The 25413-nt window shown below is 37.4% G+C and overlaps 1 protein-coding gene across 4 annotated transcripts in view; it reads right to left on the reverse strand.

The window, feature by feature from the left end:
• DYNC1I1 (dynein, cytoplasmic 1, intermediate chain 1) overlaps nucleotides 1–25413 on the reverse strand; it is a 416457-nt gene that overhangs the window by 343158 nt on the left and 47886 nt on the right. For 2 of the 4 annotated variants that reach the window (XM_006834266.1, XM_006834268.1), the window contains exons 3-4: nucleotides 18244–18358; nucleotides 14749–14839 (exon numbers count right to left, since the gene is read on the reverse strand). In XM_006834266.1, coding sequence (XP_006834329.1) covers nucleotides 14749–14839; nucleotides 18244–18358 — 206 coding nt within the window. Of the gene's footprint in view, nucleotides 1–14748; nucleotides 14891–18243; nucleotides 18359–25413 lie in introns of all 4 variants that reach the window. The other 2 variants (XM_006834267.1, XM_006834265.1) reach the window with 1 other exon arrangement.

The raw sequence follows: 25413 nt of genomic DNA on the forward strand, positions 1-25413 counted from the left end.
AACAACAACAACAACAACAACATATGTATATATTTCACCAACACGGTCAGCAACATTATCACTGGTCTCTAAATCACCAAGATTAATTATACCTTTTATCTTTTAAATATTTCATAAGTGTTAGCACAAAGTCTCAATAACTACGAAGACAATCAATTTCCTTTGTTTTCAGATCTTCTTTAAAGCAAAAGGAAAGCAATGACTCTATAGAAGAGTCATTGCTTTCCTTTTTTCTATAAACAGAATATACACAAGGACCTTCCTCAGTAAGGCCCTTTAAAGTGCCTGCACACAATTAGTTACAGGTGAATCAGGCATGAGGTTATCTGGCAACAGCACAGGTTTTGGATTCAAGCATCTGAGATTCGAACTTGGCTGTGTGGCATTTCACATGTTATTTAAGCTCTTGACCCTAGTTCCTTTTTGCTTACTCTAAGTGGCTCCATAACAATTAAGCATGGGACTGAGAACCACATGGTCCACAGTTCAAAGCCACCAGTTGCCCCACAGGAGAAACATGAGGCTTTCTGCTCTTGCAAAGATTTAAAGGCCTTGGAAATGCTATACAGGGTTGCTATGAGTTGGAACTGACTTGATGGCACTTAACAAGAAGAAGTGCAGCCCACAGACTTACAGTATCAGTATGTCCAGGAGTTTGTTAGAAATACTGGTCCACTCAAACTCACTGACTCCACACTACAGCTTAACTAGGTCCTGAAGTCATCCATAGATGTCACTGCTGTTGTTAAGTGCTGTCTGTTGAATCGGTTCTGACTCATAGCAACCCTGTATAGGGTTCTCACTGACCTTGTGGTTCAAACCAACCTTGCGGTCTAGTGCTTCATCCTACAGCACCACACCAGGACTTCAATCCATAGACAAGGTCATTAAAGTTTGAGAGGCCATTATAGATTGAGTTGTGTCACCCCTGCTCCTGCTCCCCCAATCAAATCAAATATGTTTTCTAAATCCTAACTTCTATGCCTGTGGGTATAATCCTATATGGGAATGGTTAGTCTTTGTTAACGTAATGAGGCAGGATTAGAGTAGGGTATATTTTAAATCAATCTCTTGGAGATATAATGTTAAACAAGCAAGTGAAAAGAAGTAGAGATGGTGGAGGAGAGCCACAGGAAAATGGCCAGGAGCTTCCTAAATTAATGACAAAATAAACTTCTGTTTGTTAAAGGTGTCCTCTTAACGGTATTTCTGCTGTAGCAGCACTAGATAACTAAGACAGAATTTCTTCTCAGTTACTGTTTTCTAGAAAAGGTTGCATGGCTTACAAGACAATTTATGATCTGATATAGCTTCCACACGTCTCTCTTACCTAAACACTCTGAAAAGTGATAACTAAAGTCCATAGAGAACACTGATTGGTTTCTTAGACCAGTGCTTCTGAAACTCTAACATACACATACCTGGTGCTATCTTTAAAATGCAGATTCTGATTTAGTAGGTCTGGGGTGGCCTGTGAGTCTACATTTATATAGCAAGTTCCAGGTGATGCAGATGCTGATGGTCTGTGGACTACTTCTGCGTACAAGGTTTTAGCTTAGATCAATGGAGCTCAAATTTTAATGTGCATCAGAATGACCTTACTAAAATATGGAATCAGAAGTAAGGATTTCTGATTCCATACATCTGGATTTGTATTTGTATTTCTAACATATTCTCAGGTGACATTTTCAGGGCTGATAGAGGGGCCACTCTTGGGGACTGAGTGAACTAGATCATTGCTTTTAGTCATCAATATCTAGAAAGCAACACTGATTCTCAAGGACATCACTATCTATATCGGTGATGCTCTCAAGTCTAATCTGAGGTCCAAGCCACCCCAGACTGGGCTGGGACCCTGACTTAAGCAGTTTTTAAAGATGGCCAGGTGATTCTCATGTGCAGCCAGAGGTGAGAACCCCTGTCTGTATTTAGTCTCTCCTCCAGGAAGCTAGGTGTTCCACTCCTTCCTGGGCTGGATTTCTACACCTCCTTTCAAACAGTGTTTCAGTAATGGAATCCATTAAAGGGATTCATACAATGCTATTCACAGATCTCTGGAGATCAGACCTTTAATGATCTGTCTTATGTTACAGAGAAGCAGCCTCTAGCTCTTGCTGACTATGAGAAACATTCACATATAAAGGTGTGGGTCTGGTATTTTCCCCTCATTTGCCCTGAAGTTTCTTTTGAGATGGTCTTCACTGACCTTTCCACTTCTCTGAAGTAGGTGCAGAATGCAGCTCTCAGATGGTCCAGTTGTGCTATTTATTCACCCAGGGGTGTGCAATAGCCATTTGCTGGATGTCATCCATGCAGATATGTGGGAAAGCTTGCCTACTGACAGCAGTGCCCTACAGAGACTGTATCTGGGACTGGGGGTGGGGAGGTGGGCCACAGGTGCACTGTGGTGTGTCTTCAGGCAAGTCTAGTTCCTTCCCCAGCAAAATGGGAGTGCAAGCCTAGAGGCCCTTTAATATTTTTTCCCTGCCTGGTATTTTAAAGTATGATGATTGAATTACTTTTCAGCTTTTTCTTCTCCTGTTGGAATAATATCCTTTAACAAAGAAAACATAGATTTTACTTTCTCACCAGTTTACCAAGTTACTGTATCGTTGAAGGTAAAATAATGGTTTTCTTACAACCTCTTGGGCACTTTGAAATTTTGCCAGGTAGTATATTTATAAAACAAAAGAAACAATGAAATTATATGCTAGCAAACTCTAATAAGTAAATATATGTGAACACAATCTACTATCACAAGTTATTTTCATATAAAAATCACCCTCGTTTTAGAGAGTAATTAGTTCTATTATTTAGTCATTTTTGAAACGCATTTAGTCAATGCATTCGGGGGGACAGTTTTTGTTTTTAATAAGAACATTAATTTACTAATTCAACAAACCTATGTTAATGGCCTAATCTGTAAAATATTTTGGCAGAGGCTTAAAATAATTCCCTGGGAACCCACAGTTCTTATGGGGAGATACAGCATATATAAGTAGTTTAGTAGACAAAGGCACAAAGTAAAGCATTTCACCTTAGGTGTGCTGTGGGACATGACACTGCATTTAAGGGTCTTAATGAGGAAATGAGACACATGAATATTTACACCTAATGATGGAATGATAACATACACAAAGAAGAAATTAATTCTTTACATCTGCCCAGGGCCTGACACAGTTGAACGTTTCAATAAATATTAGTTAAACAAATGTCATATGAAAAAAAGAATACTAATCATAGCTATAATTTCTCTTCACTGAATGTTTATTCTGTGTGTGCCAATCAGACATCGACTATATTTTCATTATCCTTTGGAATCCAGAGCAGGAGGCATACACCATCTCTTTAAAAAGACCAGACGTTCCATTTGACCTGCTTCTTGAAGGATGGATTAAAGATATGAACATACAAAATTCATTATCACCAATGTTTGGTTTATTGTACTAAGCTGAGGTCTAATAAGACTGGGTTTCATAAAAGAAGATGCCATTTATCCATTTACTGTGAGAATAACATCTGCCAGGCAGAACAAACATACAAGCCTGTCAAAGTCTTCTCTCTTTGAAGGCCAGCTTCCTGGGAAGCCAGATCATCACCAGCAGCATCTTTGGAGCCCGGACAAGTGAAGCGCCAAGCTCCTGGTAGCCTGTGACTATATATGTCCCCACCCCCTTACCCCCACCATATCCACAACTTTCAGGAAGACCAGATCTCACTGCTGCCTGAGTGCCAATTTTCTCTAACAAGACTTTTCAGATTGATAAAAATTTTCTTTAACTACGCCATTAGATTTCTTTCTAGTGTTACCAGCTGGGAAGTCATCCTGTTTTTGCTTATTTTTAAAGGTTTCATTTCTCTGTTCTGCTCAGTTTTAGGTTGATTTCTTAGGTTAGATCTGAAGGTCTAAGGAAGGATCTCTGATCTCAGTCATAGAGAACCTGCTGTTTGCACATATCCTGAGGAGACTAATAACTCCGTACATACTCTGGACTAATGGACATTGCCATGCTTCCAGGGCTGTGTGGTTGGCTTGGCTGTTTTGGGCATTCCACTTAAGGTCACATTTTCCAAATTTGTTTCAAAATACTAGGTACAAAAGTCTCCTACACAATGTAACGTGATCTTTCACTGTTTAACCTTCAATGTGCCAGACAAAGTAGCTCTAGCATCTCATGTAAAATGATCTTCTATATAACAGTTAGGGGACAAATTGGTTTTCAATATTTCCTTGAAAAGGGAAAAGCCAGAGAATTGAAATTCTTGGAACTAGCAATGACCTACTAAAATAGTAACAGAATTTCATGTTTAAAACCTACCAACTAACTACCTTCCAACTTCTTATAAAATTCCTTTCATTGGCCCAATTATATTGTCTCAGTATCAGTTTATTGAATTGAGAGAAGCAAAATTGTAGCATCATAATTCCTAATTAGTTTGCTGAAAAGTGTAACTTAGGGATGAAAGCCATGATGTCTGTCTTGCATATATTTTGCTCTCTCATAAGTGGTTAACTTCTTCCTACTTTGCTCTTTCGGACAGCAAGCTCGTGGTTTCCATTCTTCGTTCCTTCTTTATTAGACCCCAGAAGTGTTAGCCTATTAGGAAGTGTTAGCATTCTTCCCTAAAGAGTACACTTGCTCTTACCGCTTACTGATTTTGGCTATAAGACTTCTGGTAAATACTTACACAAAGAAGTTAAGAACTCTGACATTTATAGTGCTAACGCTCAACATGGTTGCGACCCTCTTGTGCTTTTTGCTGGTGGCAGCTTACATTGTTGTTGTTGTTACGTGCCGTCGAGTCGGTTCCGACCCATAGCGACCCTGTACAGGGTTTCCGAGGGTGTAAATCTTTACGGGAGTAGAAAGCCTCATCTTTCTCCCGCGGAGCGACTGGTAGTTTCGAACCGCTGACCTTAAGGTTTGCAGCCCGATTCGTAACCACTACGCTACCAGAGCTCCTTACATTAGTACCATTTTATGGAAAGCAATATGGCTCTACACAGCAATAACCATGAAACATGTTCCTGGGCTGGCTTTATTCTCAGGAATTCATCCTATGGTAATAAACAGCATGCAAAATAATAATAATAAAAGTAATGGTGGTGATGATGATGATGATTATGATGACAACAATGGTTGTTGTTGTTGTTGTTGTTAAGTGCCCACGAGTAGGTTCAGACTCATAGCTACCCTGTAGAGGGTTTCTAATGGGCGGATGATGAGTTTAAATCGCCGATCTTGTGGTTCAAACTGACCTTGCGGTCTAGTGTATTATCCTGCAGCACCACACCAGGACACCCACAACAATATTGCTTCTCTGCACCCAAGTTTCTCTGAACTCTTGTTCCACATGTCTTCTCTGTCAAACAAATCACTAGTTACTCATCAGTCAAAGAAAACAGTCTCAACTGACTCAAGCTCAGTGCCAAACAGAAACTCTCCATACAATGATACCATAAAACATGTATTTTTAAATGCCACTTCTAAAAGTAATATGCAGAATAAGAACATTTTACAACTCCATCTTATCACTCCATCTGTCACATTCATTAGCATGCTGTCAATTAAATAAGGACAGTATTTAAATAATGAGTTAATGTTTCACTTCCCAGACTCAATTACTTCCTGACTTAGGATTGGCAGTGATGATGACAAAGATTGTCCAATATCAGAAATAAATTTGGATCCGTGCCATACATACTTGTATCAGGCTCTTTTTTTTTAAAAAAGATTTTTTCTTATTTTACTGTTTTAAAATTTCCTCACTGTTGCCTAGTAATGGAGCCCTAACTTGAAGTGTTGACATGGACCACGCTAACAGTCCCTTGAGTTAGAATCAGAAAGAAATACAGAACTTCCCATGATAGAGTAAGGACACATTTTACCCCAAATCTTACACGAAAGGACCTCTGTCAAATTAGGTAGTTTCTCTAGGAGAAATCCCTGCAACCTCTTACTGAAACAAATGTTTCTTCTGTTGATTCAACCAAACAGGTACATAAAGTGCCATGGAGTCTGTCTGACTCTTCCTGAAGACACAACAATAAGATACCAAATATTAAAAACTAATCAGTTAATGTACTACATCAAGACAGACCCTATATTGTAACTCTTATTTTAATTTCCATAGATTTTGACCTTTAATAAACCTTTAGTCAATGATTTCCACTTTCCTGTATCCAATGAACTGGTAGCATCTTGTCAACTTCTCTTTATATAATGATAATTTAAAACTTTTTTGCTTATACAAAATTTTAATAGTCCTGCTCAATTTACCCCATGGCTTTGAATTATTTTATTGTATATTTTTAGTTTTAACCATGCTTCCTCACTGCCTTCCCTTAATCCTCTGAAAATGGGTATACATAATATCTACACTAAAAAAGGCCAGCAGTCCTGTGGTTACAGAGGACCCTGTGGAATCTGACTGAAGCTAAAGTGAAAAGTTCTGAGTATTTTCTGTCCGGCATTAGGTGCATGTAGCCTTGACGCCCATTCTTCTTTCCTGAGGTCACTCAGAATACGAGTGAGGACCAAGAACAAATTGCTTGAGGCCAATCTAATTTCCTCATTTGAGAGTTTACCATGCATACCAGACATCATGTATCAGTGAAAGGCTGAGTATATGAAATTTTGAATTTTGCCAAGGTATTCTGTCAATATGAAACCTCATATCAATTATATGGTGGTCTCATGTTCAAACTAATGGAGTCCTGGTGTGACACTGTGGGCTAATGCATCAGACTACAAAGTCATTTGAACTGCAAGGTCGGTGGTTCAAGCTCAGCAGCTGCTCCTTGGAAACCCTATATAGTGTCGGTATGGGTTGGAATTAACTAGACGGCACTTAACAACAACATGTTCAAACTGAACTGCAGAGGACTATAGAGATCTGCCTCTCACATCTTGATTTCTAATCTGAAATATGCATGAAGATAAAAAGTATTCCTTTTGATCTTTGTTCTCCTATTTCAGACTTCTGAAGAATTTCTACATTTGATGTAGTTAAACCTCCTGGGGTCGGACCTCAGTTCCCTAGAGAGAATGAATAGATATAAATGGTTTTAGCTAACGGATACTATAATTTGAAGACAGACTTTCGCATTTAACTATAGGATTATTTGGGAAGCAAGGAGAAAATTGAAGATTCTGCAGGTAATATGTTGTTGCTGTTAAGTGCTGTGGAGTTGGTTCTGATTTATAGCGGCAACCCTGTTTAGGGTTTCCAAGGAACAGTTGGTAAGTCTGAACCACCAAGGCCTTATGAGATGAAAATGTTCAACTAGAAAAGTAGAGATCATTGACTAGAAAAGGTAAGTTGAGCAGTTTGTACAGTGTGATGTCCATTTTGGAACACAAAATTTATATATACAACAGGGCTTCAAAGAGATCATGGAAGCAGCGCCAGAGATGGGGGCATGGAGATGGGGAGTGGCTGAGGACTCTAGATTCATGGACTAAGAAGAGAAGGACTAAGAGCTGGAGGCCAGGAGTAGACTTGCAGAATGTGCCCTTTGGAGATGTAAATTATTATATATGCCTAAGTGGGTTTTTTTGTTTGTGTGTTTTTTTAAAAGTTAAAGTGGATAGAGAGAAATACTGTTAGCTGATGGTACATGGAGGGGATTATAATCAGTGTAATAAAACAAGGTATATGATTTGTTGAATGTAAAACAGATGATATGTCCTGTAAACTTCCACTCAATCCACAATAATAACCTTAGAAAAAAAAAAGAGATCATGGAAGAAGGGAATCAAAAGATAATTAAATTTTCCACAAACTTTCTGAAGCACCCCTTTTGTTGTTAAGTTCTGGGGAGTCAGTTCTGACTCATAGCAACCCTGTATAGAGTTTCCAAGGAGTTGCTGCTGAGTTTGAACCACCGACCTTGGGGCTCAACCTGAACTTGCAGTCGAGTGCTTATCCTACAGTGCCTCATCAGAACTCCAAAGCACCTCTCATATGTATTATATAAATGTATATATGGTTGTTGTTGTTAAGTGCTTTCAAGTAGGTTCCAACTCATAGAGACCCTGTATAGCCTCATGATTAGCAGTCAAGTGCTTATCCTACAGTGCCAAAACAGGACTCCATATTTCTGCATGTATATATACTTATACATGGGCTCCTGGTGTAGCACTGGACTGAAACCACAAGATCAGCAGTTCAAACCCACCAGCTGCTCCTTGGAAACCCTATACAGGGTTGCTATGTATCAGAACTGACTTGATAGCACTTAACAACAACATACTTCCATGTATACATATATTATAGGATCAGTACTAGACTGGGAACCACAATGTTGGCAGTTCAAACCCACCAGCTACTCCTCGGAAATGCTATACGCGGTTGCTATGAGTTAGAATGGACTCAATGGCACTTAACAACAACATATATGTATATGAAGGGGCTTCAAATTTTTATGGGAAAATTCCATTGTCTTTTAATTCCATGTATACATGGGATCCTGGTGTGACGCCATAGGATGAGCATTGGACTACTAACTTGGGGGTTCAAACCCACCAGCCACTTCTCAAACACCCTATATAGGGTCATTGTGAGTCAGAACTGACTCAATGGCACGTAACAACAACATATGTATATATTATATGAAAGAGTATGCAGTAAGATGTTAACAGTACTAATCTCTAACAGTGGTGACATGATGTTTTAATTTTCCTATTTTGGCTTGTCTATATTTTCTAACTCTCTAAAATATACAGGTACTATCATGGAGTCCTGGTGTGGCGCTGTGGGTTAATGAGTCAGACTGCAAAGCCGCTTGAACTGCAAGGTCGGCGGTTCAAGCTCACCAGCTGCTCCTCAGAAACCCTATACAGGGTCACTATGGGTTGTAACTGACTCAACGGCACTTCACAACAACAACAACATCATGGTAAGGTGCTGTGGGTTCATGCACTGGACTACAAATTCAGTTTGAACCTCAAGGTCAGCAATTCAGGCTCACTAACCACTCCTCGGAAAGCAATACATGGGTCGCTATGGGTCAGAACCAACTTGACGGCACTTAACAATAACAATAACCACAACATACTAGTAATGGAGTCCTGGTGTGACACTGTAGGGTAAGCATTGGACTGCCACTAGTCACTCCTTGGAAACGCTATACAGAGTAGCTGTAAGCTGGAACTGACTCAACAGCCCTTAACAACAACATATTGGTAATAATAAGGGTTTTGGTTTTGGGTTTTTTTTTGCTTGTTTGTTTGTTTTTAATTAGGTATACTAGACTGCTAACCACAAGGTCAGTAGTTCAAACCCATCAGCTGTTCTTCAGGAGAAAGATTTTCTGATCCCATAAAAATTTACAGCCTCAGAAAACCTATATAGGGTTGCTATGAGTTGGAACCAACTTGCCAGTACCTAACAATGACATTAAAAATTTGATATATAGGTCTTGAATGTCCTAATTGATTGCCAAAACAGAATTTAGTGATGGTTTTAAGCCATAGATTGCCAAAAAAAAAAGTAGCTAAAATTACTTCTATTATCACCCCCACAATCACTTCTTATCCAAGATAAACATCAGCAAGCTCCCTGTTTTGTTAAGGATGCTATGCTATACCTGCCATTATTATAATGGGAGATGGCACAGTGTGTTATTACACTGAGAAATAATTTATCTTTGAGATCTTTTTGAAAGTGTCATTCATTGAAACAGGTTTAGGACAAGATGTAGGCTATGCCTTGGTTCCTGGGAGTTTTGTGAGATTGGGTTTCTACAGGCCCAGAAAGCCTCTGCTAGCTTTGTCACTGAGGATGGCAAGGAATCACAACAAAGAAGGGAGAGGAATCCTAGTGCTGACAGCACCCATATCAAAGAGCTACTCTTATGAATGAAAACAATAAGCATGGGCAGAAAAATCATTACTTAAAAAAACCCAAACCACCCACTGCCATCCAATCGATCCTAGCTCATAGCAATGCTATATAGAGTTTCTGAGGCAGGAAATCTTTATGGGCGCACACGGCCTCATCTTTCACCTGCAGAACTTCTGGTGGATTTAAACCACCAGTGTTGAGATTAGCAGCCCAATGTCTAGCCCACAGCACCACCAAAGGCTCCTAATCATCGCTTAGGTGGGTTGATTTCTGCATGAAGACCTGAACGTTATAAACGATTGGGCAACCTAACAAGTGATTGTAGAGGCATGCTTAATAAACTCGAAAATGGCTGAAACAAAGTCTTAGCATTCATAATAATAATAGCTAAAATTCACAAATTCTTAACTGTATGCCAGGCTCTATTCCAAGTGCTTTACAAATATTTAATCCTCACAGCAATATTATGGGGGCAGGTCATGTATCATATATTAATTGTTAAAGGAATTTAGGGCAGTGATACAGATTATGGACACTTCAATCAACCTACCTCTGGTAGCGTTGAGGTTACGAGTTGGGCTGCTAACCTCAAGGTCAGCAGTTTGAAACTACCAGCCATTCCATGGGAGAAAGATGAGGATTTCTGCTCCCATAAAGACTTAGAAATCCTATGCAGGGTCACTATAAGCCTCAGAAGTCCTATGCAGGGTCACTATAAGTCAGAACCGACTGCACAGCACACCATTATCACCACCAAATTAAAATCTTAGTTAGCTACTTAGTTTTGAACTTGCGAAAATTGCTTTAATGCCTGTGTCCTAGTGTCCTTGTCTATAAATAATAATTAGTTCATTCATTCAGCAAACATTTACTGAATACTCACTGGATATAATGAGTGTGGCACTATAAGATAAGCACTGGACTCTTAAATGCAAGGTCACTGGTTCAAACCCACCAGCCACTCATTGAAAACCCAACACAGTGTTGAGTCAGATCTGACTCAATGGCAGTAACCATAACATAACAACTTAAATAGCACTTCATTCCTGCCTTCAAGAAACCCATCATTTTCTTAGGAAAAAAGATATGTATTCAGCTAAATCCACCAACTGCTCCTCGGAAACCCTATACAGGATTGCTATGAGTTGGAATCGACTGGATGTCTCTCAACACCAACAACAGCTAATATAAGCCAGCCTTTTTGTTCAAGGGTTATAAAGTGTTGTGTATAAAAGCTGTTTGATATCAATGTCCTTTAATGTATTTCATTTCTCATATCATGTATTCCTTATCTACTAAGTTTTAACTTTAATGGGAATGAATGTTGAAATTTCTAACATGCTGTTTCAGTATATATTTTAATAGCTATTTTTCCATCAATGACTATTTATATGCTGAATTATGGCAACACATTCTAAATACTAAAATGCCCTTGTATTTTTAAATAAATCCTCCTTAATAACCTCTTCATATTGTGCAGGGTTTTAGTTACCTTAAATATATTTAGGATTTTTAATCTTTGTTTGTAAGAAAGCTAGTCTTTCAAATGTTTTGTTAATAAAATGAATTTTTTTTTCAGTCCAATAGGGGGTTCTTTATTCACTTCCTTAACTGAGAAATGATCAATTTAATCTCTCAAAACTAATCAAGAGAAAGAGAAAAAAAATTACAAATATAAATTATAAATAAGAAATAGGATATAAAAAAGCAGTATAAATTATGACACTTTAAAAGTTTAAATCATATAAAAATTATTATAATTCTGTATTCTCTAGTCACTTAAAAAAAAAATGTACCTAGCTACTCTTAAAATCAATAAAGGGGTACTTGTTATATCTTACTTCTTTAAGGGGATATTTGTTTATAACTTATTTTTTAAAAGCACTGTTTTAACTTTTTCTTTAATTTAGTTATATCCCGTATACCAATTTTCAAATTAATTAGTTACAAGGGCCATAAGAAATGTTTATCAATTTTGACTATTAAAAATTTTAACTTTGGTTTAAAGTTCTGGAAAATGAATAACAGACTTTATGTGCACATCTAAGTATACCAGATGTGTTGATCTGAGTGCAAACTATCTCCTGAAAGATCTACTTTTCAAAAGCCCTCAATTCTACAAAAATAGGCAAGTTTATGAAGAGGGTGCTATATTCTTAGAAATTACAAAGTCATTTCCCCAACTTCATGTTTTATAGAAGCAGTCATCTTTTCTCAACAATGTTGCTTCTAAACAAAAGATATCCCAAATAGATTTTAAAACAAATATAGCATCCATCTACAATTTAATTATCATATCTGTATTATTGAAGCAAATACATAAATTTGCATTGAATTTTCCAAAGTTCAAAACAAGGGCTATTCCTAATGCATTTTCCTTAAGTAAATGGCATGTTCGATTTTTGTGAAAACTTTTTTTTTTCTTCTGCCAATTCTCTTGCATTCCTATGAAACCTGCTCTTAGAAAGAGATTTACGTATGGACTTCTAGTGACCCACTCTTGCCTGAGTTTTCCTCTAAAGAAATGTAGTTCATTAGAGTTTGTGTGAGGTGGGAGTGTATTACCTCACTTTCAAAGTGATTTCACTAAGTTAAAAGAAAAGTCATCTAAGAAGGGGTAAGAAATGAAGGGTGATGGTATCTGAGAAAGAATAATTGCTGCTGTCCCCAGAGCAATACCAGCTTAGGTCAGCGTTCTCTAGAATGTTTTCAAAAGGTCTCATCAACAGTGTAGTCAGTAATAGAATTAAATGTTGCCAACTGCACCCCTTGAAACTAAGCAGCAATGACACAACACCATCATTGTATAGAAACGGCCAAATATATTAACTTAATGATAGGCCAACGGACCCCCTAAGGAATGTGATTATATTGTGCCAACCTTTGGATAAATGTTAGCTCTTACACAACTGTGTTATTATTACTATTTTTCCCTGAAAGACCTTTTGAAGTGTTCAAAGCAAAAGATGAGAGAAGACGTGTGCTGCCCCACATCACAAAGGCGATTTGCTAAAATAAACCAGCCATGTACCCACAAAAGCCTGTACTTTCATTTTTCTTAAATTGAGAGCAGGGTACACTGGTTTCAAAAGGCCCTAAGGAAACAAAATACTCAGTCTAAGCACACCAACAGACAAGTATCACCAATTTCATTCTTCTATGCTGATTTCAAAAAGGAATAAATAAACAGAAAATGAAAAAAGCCCCAAGTTCAGGCTAATGACTATGTTCATTGATATATTTTTGTCCACCAAAATGTCCTAGGTCTGTATGGGAGCAATGGAGTTTTAGATGAAAATGTTTATGACGATGTGTTAAGTAAATGAAGAAAAACGAAAACTTCTATACCCCAATACTGTCTAGGACAGCAAGAAATGTAGGCAAATAGATAAGGATTTAAAGGCAGACACAAGAGCTGAAGGCTGATTTGTTAGAATGGTGACACTGTGGGTAATTTTTTCTTCTTTTATTTAAAACTTTATTAAAGGTTTTTCTTCCTTTGTTTTTCAGTAAGTCAAGACCAGACTCAGTTTATCACAAATTGGCCATCCATAAGCCACAACTGGCCCTCAACTGCATATCACAAACTGATGCTGTTGTTAAGTGGCATCGAGTCGGTTCCGGATCATACAGACCCTGTATGAATTTTCTGAAGAGCAGCAGTTTGAACTGCTAACCTTGTGGTTCACAGTTCAGTGCTGATCCTACATCACCAGCCATCAACATTTAAAATGTAACTCCTGGTGTGGCACTGCTGGATCATGTACCGGACCGCAAGGTGGTTCAAACTCATCAGCCACTTCTCAGAAACTCCATACAGGGTCGCTATGAGTTAGAAATGATGTGACAGCACTTAACAACAACAACAACAACAGGTTTTTACAAAGACATTTCTAGCATCTTGTGAAAAACAAAGGTTGTGGAAAAAAGGGTCCGTAGTCCTACATGAAGTCAAGTAGCTTGTTCTGTGAGGAAGCCATCTGTTCTTCGTAAAGGGGGTGCTTGTCAACCAGTTGTCACAAGCCCACCACACACACATTATGTCATCTGCCTGTGGGTACCTGCAGTCCTGGTGAAGGCAATAGAATTAAGGAAATTACTGAACCACCCTCCATTGTAATGGACATCTGCTTTCCTCTCTTCACATTATATGTATCTCTTCACCTTTTAAATACCCTTTTTTCTGATCAGATTAGATAATCTCTACATCCACTTCTGGACTCCTGATGTGGGCAGAAGGATCGGCATGGGCTTGGAACTATAAAGTCAGGAGTTCAAACTCACCAGCCGCTCCTTGGGAACCCTATACAGGGTCGCTATGATTCGGAACTGACTCAAAGGCACTTAAAAACAACAACAACAACACCCACTTTTAGAAGCTACCACAATTTGTGAGCACACAGAATTACACAATATCTGCTCTCAGTGAAGAGCAGCAGTTACCCCTGATGGTGATGGGAGGGCTACAATAAAACTATTCATGGAGTGAGTTCTCAGTGTAGTCATTTTTATTAAGCAAATGAACAAGGCTCCTGAAAGACTAAATTTAGAGACTGTCAGAGAAACTAAGACCAAAGCAGGATAATGAAAAACCAGATAAGCTTAATTTATCTTTGGTCTTTCTTTACTTTTGTTTAGGTCTAAGCAAATGGGTATGTCTTCATTTGTTCAACAAAATACACAAAGGATTAACATAATGACAGATAAGCTTATCGTTTCTAGTGTTCAAAATCATTGCTGTGCCATTAAAAATATCAAGCCACCATAAATTTCAACATAAACTGACAGAGTACGCATGCATATTTAACAGTGGACTGAGAACGGAGTGGCATGGTTTCTAGGCTTCAGTTTTTACATTACTGACACCCAGGAAGGTCTCTGTAAAGGGACAGTTCTTACCTTGTTAATGGTCCCAGATCACCTGAGTCTTGACTTCCGGCTTCACTGGGAGTACTCACTGATTTCGAAGAGGGAGACATAGGGGTTGGGACTAAATAATGAAAATAACAGGTATCCCATGTTAAGAAATGCAGCGACTGCACTGGTGAAGAGCAGTGTCAGACAAATCAAAACAAATGGACCGAAATTAAAGTGGTTGTATGACCAGAAGAGATTGAGATGGGATAAGGAAAAATAAAATAAAAAGGAAAGAAAAGGGAGAAAGTCAAGTGAATTTTTCATATTTTGGAAATAAAAAGTTGAAATGAATTTAAACAGGATTAACTAAGGGATTCTAAGGCCATGTCCACCCTAGCAAACTAAAGTAAAGAATTAAAATAGTTATCCAGATAATTCACATCAACTATCTCTCTAGTATGAACTATCCAGATAATTCTAAGTCTTCACTTTATTTTGCTAGCTTAGATGTGACCCATTAAAAAAAATAAAATGGGGTGTCTATAAAACTTTGAAAATTTATGAAGTATGTGATACTGGGAAATTTTAAATGTTCCAGGAAAAGTCAGAAGACTTGGTTGTGTGTATGTATTTTGAGGGGAGTCTATTGTCTGTGCAGAATATAAACTGCATTTACTATGAGAGAGTAAGTGACACATAGAGAAAGGTTCAGTGTTGAACCTGGTAATTTAAAAATCTCTTTCCAAACAAAAGAAAATGCCAGGCTGTTTTATTTTTACATTTAATTAATAGTTTCATCCCATTGTGATGTTTATTGTGTTTGGAACTTGTTTTCCTTTGCTTCCAGCAGCTCTACAAGAGGCTGCCTTGTACACGGGAGTAAATTGCCATTTTGAAGGCAGAAGAAAAAGGTTCAAAGATCGAGGTTAGTGCAAGCTGAAAATCTGAGAGCAAGGCAAAAAGCTAAAGAAAATGCAAATGTGTTTCTCTTTCTATCCTTTAGTTACAAGCCAAATGTCCTTCAGATAGAAGTTTGTCCTAAGTAACCAAAATGGCTTTAGTCCAAAGGAATTCACTGGGTTCTCAATATCACACATGCCAAAGAAACCATATGGGCAGAAAGAGACTCCAATACATAAGAATAGACTCCCATTTGGTTTCAATCAAGTGCAATTTCCTTTTATTTATTTAATAGGGTAAAAGGCTTAACTATTTTGTCCAAATCCTATAACACAATGGCAGATCTGTCAAGAAACTAGGAATTTTCTTGTGGCCCCACAATTAATGGGCTGATTGCCCTCTGTGATAAGTCAGAGAAAAATCGGAAAGACTTGGATGAAAAATAAAAGTGGATCCTCCCTTGCCAGGGCCCCTTGGCGGGGATACAGGGATAGTTCAGAATTTGGTTATGGTTTAAGGATTTTTAACTGTTTGGTTCTTAAAGTTTAATTATTAGTTTTATGTAGGGGAAGAGAAAATAGGACTTACTACTATTCTGTTTAAGGAGCTCTCGTAGCGTAGTGGTTACGAATCGGGCTGCTAACCTCAGGGTCAGCAGTTTGAAACTACCAGCTGTTCCATGGGAGAAAGATGAGGCTCTCTGCTCCCGTTAAGATTTACAGCCTCGGAAACCCTGTACAGGGTTGCCATGAGTTGGAAGCGACTCCACAGCACACCACCACCACTATTCTGCTTAACCAGTGTTCACATTACAAAGATTTTCAAAGGCTGTTTTGAGGCATACCTACAGTTGACTGCAAAATGTCTAATTTTTATCACATCTCAGATAAGTACAAAAAGTTTGGCTGCTCCTGAAAGAAGGTCTATTAGACAAAATTCCCATAGGCTTAACATAAAGAAGGTAAATAAAATGATCAACATCTTATTGGGGCTTATTCTATCATCGTTAGACACAGACATTATATTTGTAGTCATGGCTTTACCTACTACATTTTGAAGTTTATTATAAAAGGCTTTTTCATGGCATTTGGGTTTTGTGTATATGTATTAAATTATATCTAACAATACTAACCAATAAAGGTTTATTAAATATTTTTCTTATATATACTGGTTTGTCATTTTGTGCATGGGATAATTTTTATTCTTAGTTTAAATATGGAAATACATGAAAATATATTTAATATAAAAGTCAGTGACATAATTAAAAGAAGAAAAACATTTTTAAAAGATACGTTATTATTAAATCTATTTATATGTATCATTAAAATGTTTCCCTAGTGTATTAGATATCATGTGGTTTTATAGACACCCGAGTATGTCTCTGAAATGTATGGAAAGCAAAGGGATAAAAGAAAAATAAAATAATTTGTTACATGATTTATACATGTCAAACAACAGAGTAAACACATTAAGTGCAAGTCACCTTCAATAAAAACAAGACAAATAGTTAAATCTTCAGACTTTAGTGATAGATGGAGTCCTGGTATGGTGCTGTAGGACAAGCACTGAACTGCTCACCACAAGGTTGGCAGTTCAAACCCACCAGTTATTCCTTGGAAATCCTATACAGTGTTGCTATGAGTTGGAACTGACTCTATGGCACTTAATAGCAACAACAGCAATGATAAAACGAGGTCATGAACAATAAATGAGGAATGCATGAGTTTGGAGGAGGGAGTGGTACTGTGGAAATGTCATTAGCAATGGACCCAAGATGTACAATAGAGCTGAATAAGTTTAGACCAGTTAATTAGCTGCTAACATGTTATCATTTTAGGATTTCCTTTAAATTTCACATTGAATACTCTATTTTCATCTTGAAATAACTTAAAACTTATGGTATTTATGAAACTCACAGCCAGATTCACTATAATTTGGCAAAGAGAAGTTGGGATTCAGCATGGAAAAGTAGAACATATTAATAAAAAATTCCAATATCTCGTTGTTTTACCATATAGTAACTCATTTAAAGTAGAGACTAATCTAATAGTAAAGAGGAGTCCTGGTGTGGCACTGTGGGTTAATGCGCCAGACTGCAAAGCCGCTTGAACTTCATGGTCGGCGGTTCGAGCTCACCAGTTGCTCCTCAGAAACCCTATGGGTTGGAACTGACTCGACAGCACTTACCAACAACAATAGCTAAGCAGCCCTGGTAGCATAGTGGATTATGAGTTGAGCAGCTAACTGCAAGATCAGCAGTTCTAAATTACCAGTTGTTCTGCAGAAGAAAGATGAGGCTTACTGCTCCCAAAAAGATTCACAGCCTCAGAAACCCAATATAGGGTCACCATGAGTGGGAACCAACTCCATGACACACAACCACCACCACCAATCTAATAGTAACATAATAGGTAATGATGACTGTATAATCAGTGAAAATGCAGCAAATTGGTAAATATTCTACAAAATTCTTTCTTTCCATCTTTCCCAGCCCCTTCAATTCCAAAATTACATGCAAATGAATTATAAGCCACAAGATTTCTTAAGAAATAAAAATAATGAAGTGAAAGACTGAAAAGACAAGCAGACATTGGACATGGTACATCTGCAATAGTAACACGAAGCACTTTTAAGTACCTAGAGGGGGCTCCGGTGATATACCAATGCTTTGCAGCAGAGCCTCTGTCTCTCGGCGTTTGCGATCCAGATCAGAATCATCTTGAGCAGGCTCTTTCTTCTGCTGCATATCAGCCTTAAAAAAGTAAATGTCAGTAAGAAAGTTAATAACATGATTAAATGATGCTGTTCCTGACTTAAACTGAAAATGTATAGGGCTTCCAAAGAGTGGCTAGTAGGTTTGAACTGCCCATCTTGTGGTTAGCAGTCTAGTACTTATTCTACAGCACTACACCAGGATTCCAATCACATGTATTAAGGATGGAAATAAAAATTAACTGCTCCGTTTAACGATTACTGACCCAATGCCTTCCCTTTTATTACAGGATATGAAAGTTTCTCGTATCCTGTTTTGGAAGAAATAATCAAGGCAAAGAATTTCTAACTGGAAAAATGGATTCTAAAAAGGCCAGTCTTGTTTTTTAGACTTCTTTTTTTCTTCTGGGAATGCATAATGTCAATCCTTGATGAGTATGTGCTTGTAATATTCATACTTCAAGTTTAAGGTCAGAATTGTGCAAAGAATCATTGGGATCTGGCTGAAAAGAAAAAACCCACTGCTGTATCAGCGGTGCTCATTTATCATAGTTTAAAACAGGACTAAAATGTTTATTAAAGTTTGTGAACAATATTGATTTAACTTTTGTTATCTGATCCTAATTTTCATAGGCTTCAATAAAATATTCTAATTCTAAGAAGAAAAATATCATGTAAAAAAATATTGTAGAAAATATCATTTAAGGAGAAGTTGCTTTCACAAACCTTGTCAAAAAGGCGCAACATATATGGGCTTCTTATATATAGCTAAATTTTATACCCAGTTTGTTTGTGGTTTTTTAAACTACAGGTAAAGGAAGGTAAGAGCTGGGATTCTGAAGGCAGCTAAATATTCCAAACCTCCTCTCTTTCATAAAACAGTTATTACTTAAGACAAGATATTCATTCCAAATCTGAAACACTGTAACACGTCTGATGCATAGTAACTTTACTACAAAGTTGTGAGTTTGCAGAAATGAAGGAGTCTTGAAGTTTGTAAATTCAAACAATTATTCAGTTATCAGACACAGCTAACTCCCCAGGAACAGGATGAACACCTTAACAGATACATTACCTGCTTGCATGCACTGTGTACAATTTAAAGCAGTAACGTCAAGGTCATAGCACAGCATCATAAGAAGAAACGTTCATGTAACTTTTTAGTTAACTCCCAGACAGTAAACTACATACTAATGGCATGCTAAGTACATATCTTGAGATGTACATCTCTTAAGAATAACAGCAGAAATATTGTCTGATATAGTGCTGGAAGATGAGCCCCTCAGGTTGGAAGGAATTCATAATATGATACTAAAAGCTGCCTCCTCAAAGTAGAATAATGATGTGGATGGAGCAAAGCTTTGGGGACCTTCACTTGCTGATTGAGTGTGAATCAACATGAGAAAAAACATCTGTTAACATCCATTAAGAACAGAAACATGGAACGCATGCAGTATGAATCTGGAAAAATTGGAAGTCATTAAAAATGAAATAGAACACATAATAATTGATATCCTAAGCATTAATGAATTGAAATGGACATTTTGAATTGGACAATCATATGGTTTATTATCTTGGGAATAACAAATTGAAAAGGAATGGCGTTGCATTCATTGCCAAAAAGAACATTTCAAGATCTACCTTGAAGTATAATGCTGTCTGTAATAAGATAATGTCTGTATGTCTATAAAGAAGACCAATTAATACAACTATTTTTAAAATTTGTTTATCAATCACCAAAGTCAATGATGAAGAAATTAAATAATTTTACTAACTTCTTCAGTCTAAAATTGATCAAACAGCAGTCAAGAGGCATTGACATTCACTAGTGATTGGAATGTGAAAGTTGGAAACAAAGATGAAGAATTGTTGTTGTTGTTGTTGTTGTTGTTGTTAGGTGCCATTGACTCAGTACTGAACCATAGCGACCTTATGCACAGCAGAATGAAACACTGCCCAATCCTGGGCCAACATCACTATTGTTGTCACACTTGAGTCCATCAATGCTGCCACTTGATCAATCCATTTCATTGGGGGTCTTCCTCTTTTTCTCTGACCCTCCACCGTACCAAACACGGTATCCTTCTCCAGTGACTGGTCCCTCCTGACAACATGTCTTAAGTATGAGAGATGAAGTTTGGCCATCTTGGCCTCCAAGGAGCATTCTGGCTGCACTTCTTCCAAAATGGATCTATTGGTTCTTTTGGCAGCCTATGGCACTTTCAATATTCTCCTCCAACACCATAACTCAAAAGCATCAATTCTTCTACGGTCTTCCTTATTCACTGTTCAGCTTTTGTATGCTTATGAGGTTATTGAAAATACCATGGCTTGGGTCAGGTGCACCTTAGTCTTCAAGCTGACATCTTTACTCTTCAACACTTTGAAAAGTTCTTGTGCAGTAGATTTGCCTAATGCAATACATCATTTGATTTCTTGACTGCTGCTTCCATGAGTGTTGATAGTTGATTCAAAAAGAATGAAGTCCTTGCCAACTGCAATCTTTTCTCTATTGATAAGAATGTTGTTTACTGGTCCAGTGGTGAGGATTTTTGTTTTCTTTACATTGAGATGCAATCCATATGGAAGACTGTGCTCTTTGAAACCTCATCAGTAAATGTTGTAAGTCCTCTTCACTTTCAGCAAGCAAGGTTGTATCATCTATTTATTGTAGGATGGAGAGCAGCCTTCATGATAGAAATGGTGCAGGAGACCAATGACTTATTCATTGTAAGTACTTCTCAATAACAAAAAAATGACAACTATACATATGGACCTCACCAGATGGAATATACAGGAATCAAACTGACTACATCTGTGGGAAGAGATGGTAGAGAAGTGCAATATCATTAGCCAAAACAACCTGGAGCCAACTGTGGAACAGACCATCAATTGCTCATATGGAAGTTCACATTGAAGTTGAATACAATGGAAAGTTCACAAGAGCCAAAAAATGACATTGAGCATTGTTATTGCTGTTATTGTTTAGTGGTGTTGAGTCAGTTCTGACTCATAGAGACCCTGTAGGGTTTCTGAGGACCAGGTGGCGGGTTTGAACTGCCAACCTAGTGGTTCAAAGTCCAGGAGAAGAAAAAGAAGAAGAAGTAAAAGCTGCATTGACGGCATTCAATTAAACAGGCTCCAGGAATCGACAGAATACACATTGAAATATGTCAACGAACTGATGCAACACTGGAAGCACTCATACCTAGAAATCTGGAAGAGAACTATCTGACCAACTGACTGGGAGAGATCCATATCTGTGCCCATTCCAAACAAAAGCGACCTTACAGAATATGGAAATTATCATATAATATCAAGTAAAATTTTGCTGAAGATAACTATAAAACAGTTGAAGTAATATATCAACAAGGAGTTGCCAGAAAGTCAAACTGGATTCAGAGAAGACATGTAAAGAATGATATCATTTCTGATGTCAGATGTATCTTAGCTGAAAGCAGAGTGTACCATAAAGATGCTCACTTGTGTTTTATTGACTCTGCAAAAAAAATTGATTGTGTGATCCATAGCAAACTACAGAGAGCGTTGTGAAGAAAGGGTATTCCAGAAAACTTACTTGTGTTTATGCAGAATCTGTACATAGACTAAGAGGTAGTCATTAAAACGGAACAAGAAGATACTGCATAGTTTCAAATCAGAAAAGATGTGTGTATCCTTTCACCATATTTATTCAATCTGTATGCTTAGCAAGTAATCTGTGTAGTTGGACTGTATGAAGAACTCGGCATCAAGATTGGGGGAAGAAGACACATTAACAACTTGTGATATGCAGAACACACAACCTTTCTTGCTGAAAGTGAAGAGGCTTGAAACAATTATTAATGAAGATCAAGGACTACAACCTTCAGTATGGATTACAACTCAGTGTAAAGAAAAGAAAAATCCTCACAACCGGACCAGTAAATAACATATGGATAAACAGAAAAAAGACTGAAGCTGTTAAAGATTTCATTTTACTTGGATCCACAGTCAACGCTCATGGAAACAGCAGTCAAGAAATCAAATGATATATTGTACTGGGCAAATCTACTGCAAAAAGACCTCTTGAAAGTTTTCAAGAGCAAAGATGTCACTTTGAAGACTAAGGTATGCCAAACCCAAAACATTTTATTTTCAACCCCTTCATAAGAATACGATAGCTGGGCAACGAATAAGAAAGACAGGAGGAGAATGGATTGCCTTTGAACTATGGAATTTGCAAAGAATATTGAAAGCAACATCAACATTCAGAAGAACAAACAAATCTGTCCTGGAGGAAACACAGCTAAATGACCTTTAGATATGAGGATGTTGAGACTTTGTCACATGTAATCAGGAGAGACCAGTCTCTGGAAAAAAACAAAAACAACAATAACATGCCTGGTAAAGCAGAGGATTAGAAAAAGAGAAAGATCCTAACGAGACGGACTGACACAATGGATACAGCCATGGGCTAAAGCATAACAATAGTGCGGATGGCACAGGACAGTGTGTTGTTGGAGCCAACCCCACAGTACCTGGCAACACAACAAAGTAAGTACATCTCTGCACACAGTGCTGGGAACAACACCTATTATTATTCACCTTGGACCTGAAACGCACTTTCATCTTTCCAATCTTTCTGCCAATAGAGGGAAAATGTCATTATAGTAGATAAGGAAGGCTAATGAACATAGTTGCAGGCATTCTCAGGTATTCCCAAATTCTGAAATAGCAACTGAATCTCTAGCAGGGAGTCTCTAGCAGGGACTGTTCCAAGTTTAGTTTCGGACCACTTAAGCAAGTTCTCAAGTTTATAGGTATCAAGTTTACAACTATAACAGAAGCAAAGATTGAACTAAGATGTGAAAAAGGACTTTGCAGAGTGAGGATTTATAGCAACATAACATTCGCTGGAATCATAAACAATAATAGAAGGAAGAACAGAGAAGAAGGGTAAAAAAAAAGAACTTTCATAGCAGTTACTGAAATCCAAATGAAGATACGAAGACAGGCAAAGTTTATCTTAATAATCCAATACAGAATAGTTTGCTATCACAGTGAGGAGTTAAGCCATTTCTGGACTGCTACTTTCATTGAGAACAGATTTGTGTTATTTTGTTTGCCCTTAGTTCAGTTTCTGGCATATAGTAAGTGTTCAATTAAAAATTAAAAAATGAGTTCAATGAATGAATGAATGAACATATGAGGAACTTCCAAATGTACGGAAAAATGGAATTAAAAGATAATGAAAATCTTCTACAAGCATTTTGATACCCTCTTGTATACTTTTAAAAGGTAGTCATTATTTTACAGGTATAGAATGTTAGAATTCTACATTTTCCAATCTACATTTTCCAAGACAATCTCCATCAGTTATATTCCATTCAGTAGTCCTTTTGACAACAACACTGTTAGAAAGAGAGTCATCCAGACTTCAGGGACCCACCACTCACATAATAAAGGCATTTCTACACTGTATTAGCAAAAAATATGTTTAACCCTCATTTAGTAGTTCAACAAAAACGTATTAAATGAGAACAGATGAAGTACTGAGTGCCACATATAATAAAACTGAAAAGTCTAAATGGAACTTAACACGTATAGTCCTAGTGTGGCACTGTAGGATAAGCACTGGACCACAAGGTCGGTTTGAACTGAACGCTCAACAATTCAAATTCACCAGTTGCTCCTCAGAAACTCTATACAGGGTTGCATTATTCAGAACCAGCTTGACAGCACTTAACAATAACTACATACACAATACAGTACAGCAAAAATAATATTCCAGAATGCTACCACCAAAATTTTACCTCCACAATACAAGGCATCTCGGTGACTCATTTTCTGCCTTTCTCCATCCAGTTCTTAGGAAACAGGCAATAGAGTGACAGATAGATAGAGGTATAGAGATAGAAATATAAATAAATATCTATCTAGATACAGTAAAGGTATCAATACTTAGAGTTTGCCATGGAAAATACAAAATTGGTAATGAGATTATTGGGTGTGAAGGCAATTCTGATCCTTTGCCAGTTACTCCCTTCAACTAATACAAGTGTTAATTCTATCCAAGACAATTATATCAAATGCCATCACCATAAGACTTTTGCTTTTTCCCAGGCAGATACTATAGAGTCCTAGTATGTTTTAATGATTCAACATGGAGTGATTTCACAGTACTAGTAATTAAAAATACACAAGATGCCTTGCGTAGCAAGTGATATTTCTTTTCATGACCAGTAATCACATCTGTGATCCAGAGAAGACAGAAGAGGAAAGAAAATTTGCCAGCTGAGAATTGTCAATCGCTTTTCCAAAGACAATTCCCCGTTTACTACAGAAACCAGTGAGGTCAGGCCAGGAAACCCTTGCCCACCCTACCATCTAGCAATTCAGGGGAAGACCCATGACAGGACAAAGCTCCAGGGTGGCCCCATTAACATACATTATTGTGCTAGAGCCAATTTTTAATGAAACTAGCCTGTGCCTTAAATGGTAGCCACTATATTTTTTTAAAACCAGATTTCATCCATAATGCCGCTACTAAAAAAAACAGCTGGCATCCAAAGAAGCAGTGTGGTAACTTTATACACCATGTACACATTTTTCTGGATTCTGTGAAGACAATCAACTTGGGTGGTCTTAATTTGTACTAGTTTTCTTCAGATTTAGGGCAAAATCATATCACTCAGATTAAAGACTTTCTGTTCTAAATTTGTATGTGTTATTTATAATACAAGCTTAAAGAGAGTTTGTAAAAATCAAGCCTATAAGCATGAGGCTATTTCTAATTATTTACAATAAAAAAAAAACATAAAAAATCTTAACTCAGGTGTCAAGGCCAGTGAAGTATTCCATCATAGACTCAGAATCAGAAGCGTCTAAAAAAATTTATAGATAAGAACTCCATGCTCAGAAAGGATGCCTGGAGCTAGTTTCTTTCTTTTTTTTTTTTTTTTTTTTTATTTGCAGGGGTTTGGGCCTCACAGAAAAGAAAATCCTGGGCATAGGAGTTATTAGTTAATATTCTAAAATAGCATTCTGCCACATTGCTGTGGATATTGGAAAGCTAGGGAAGCATGGGAGTATGCTAGGCAGTATGTAAGGTTTAGA

Source organism: Chrysochloris asiatica, unplaced genomic scaffold (assembly GCF_000296735.1).
Source record: "Chrysochloris asiatica unplaced genomic scaffold, ChrAsi1.0 scaffold00010, whole genome shotgun sequence".
NCBI classification, from domain to species: domain Eukaryota; kingdom Metazoa; phylum Chordata; class Mammalia; order Afrosoricida; family Chrysochloridae; genus Chrysochloris; species Chrysochloris asiatica.